Source organism: Dryas octopetala, chromosome 3 (genome assembly GCF_963921425.1).
Source record: "Dryas octopetala chromosome 3, drDryOcto1.1, whole genome shotgun sequence".
Taxonomy (NCBI): Eukaryota; Viridiplantae; Streptophyta; class Magnoliopsida; order Rosales; family Rosaceae; genus Dryas; species Dryas octopetala.
Window position 1 is genome coordinate 13530657 of NC_141368.1, and position 1648 is coordinate 13532304.

The following is a 1648-nucleotide window of genomic DNA, read 5'->3' on the forward strand; positions in this document are numbered from 1 at the left end:
GCGCGGTGCAGATCTCATAATTATTAAAGTTTTGGATTCTAATGCAAAAATACACAAAATTTGGGGTCAGATAGGAATACACCAGAACTATAGTAGACTTATTAAAAAAATAAAAAGTAAAACCAAAAAAAAAAAACAAAGAAAGTTTCCGGCTTTCTTGTGGATTTATTGTTTAACAGCTACCAAATACATCCATATTATTTGACTTTGATTTTTCCCTCTTTTGGACTTTCCACACCCTCCTCCCTCTTACTTTATATGAAAGCTTTGATGTTAATTATAAAGTCACCTCATATCCCCAACTCCCTTTGGACCCTTTCACTTTGCATAGTTTTCATTTCATGCAATGGATGATGATCAAGAGATATTGGAGAGAAAAGCTTCAGATCCAGCCATGGAGGACTTTCCTCCATACCATTTCAGATGTCCCATTTCCATGGAGCTCATGAAGGACCCTGTCACCATCACCACTGGGGTCACATACGAACGTGTGAGCATTGAGAAATGGTTCTTCACCTACAAGAAGAAAACATGCCCAGCCACAATGCAAAGCATTGAAAATTATGATACAATTCCAAACCATACCCTCAAGAGGCTCATTGTTGCATGGCAAATCAAAGAGGATTCTAAATCTGCTTCCTCTTCATCAACATCTCCACCAAGGCCATCTTCTAAACACGATGAGATAAAAGTGCTTCTCAACACCATCATGTCATCCCCATTCAAGGTGAGTTCATTGAAAAAACTCCGGTCCATCATTGAGATGGGAGATGAGACGAAAAATGATTTCCTTCGATCCAATGGGGTCGAAGTTCTCGTTCAAATCCTTGACCAAATTCTCATGGAGAGCTCGGATTTTGTGACGTTCAGAGCCTGCGAGGAGGCTCTGAACGTTCTCCACCAACTTCCTATATCGGAGGAGGAAGAAGGGAAGAGTACGTTTGAGTTGTTATCGAAACAAGAATCCACCAGATCAATGTCCATCATGCTTCAGCGGGGAACTGCTGAGGCACGGCTTCATACAATTACCATATTCCGGAAAATGGCGAAAACCAATTACGATTGGAACTTTGTAACTCAAGATCAAGGTATAGATTTCTTTAAGTCCTTGTTGGAGCTTGTTTCAGATGAAATTTGTAGCAAGGCAAGTTCATGTGCCTTGGAGGTCTTGATTGAAATTTTAAGGGCATCAAAGAAAAACAAGTTGAGGGCAATTGAAGCAGGAGCAATTTGTGTGCTAATAGAGCTACTATCAGACTCATTCAATCGATCCAAGAGTGAGAAAATGCTGCAGGTGGTAAAATTGCTTTGTGAATGTGCTGAGGGAAGGCTGGCCTTGGTGGAACATGGCATGGGCATTGTTGCCATTTCCAAAAAGTTGCTGCTTGTTTCCAATGCTGCCACCAAGATTGGGGTGAAGATCATCTCGTTGGTTTGTAATTTTCACCCAACTGAAAGGGTATTGGAGGACATGTTGATTTATGGGTCAGTGAAGAAGCTTCTGGCATTGTTGCATATGGATGGCAGATCTTCTACCAAGGATAAGGTGGTGAAGATCTTCAAGATGCATGGCAACACATGGAAAAGATACCCATGCTTCCCTTGTGATTTGAAGGACTATTTGGGATTTATGAATGATTCTAGCTAA

The 1648-nt window shown here is 40.9% G+C and overlaps 1 protein-coding gene across 1 annotated transcript; it reads left to right on the top strand.

Annotated features, from left to right (window-relative positions):
• Nucleotides 1–346: 346 nt before the first annotated feature.
• LOC147291107 (E3 ubiquitin-protein ligase PUB23-like) lies at nt 347–1648 on the top strand. The gene has a single exon (XM_086235877.1). It carries the CDS (start codon nt 347–349, stop codon nt 1646–1648), a length of 1302 nt encoding a protein of 433 aa, XP_086092003.1.

Bases quoted from the DNA above. Each gene is read 5' to 3' on its own strand.
- LOC147291107 (XM_086235877.1), top strand. From the start codon at position 347: ATGGATGATGATCAAGAGATATTGGAGAGAAAAGCTTCAGATCCAGCC.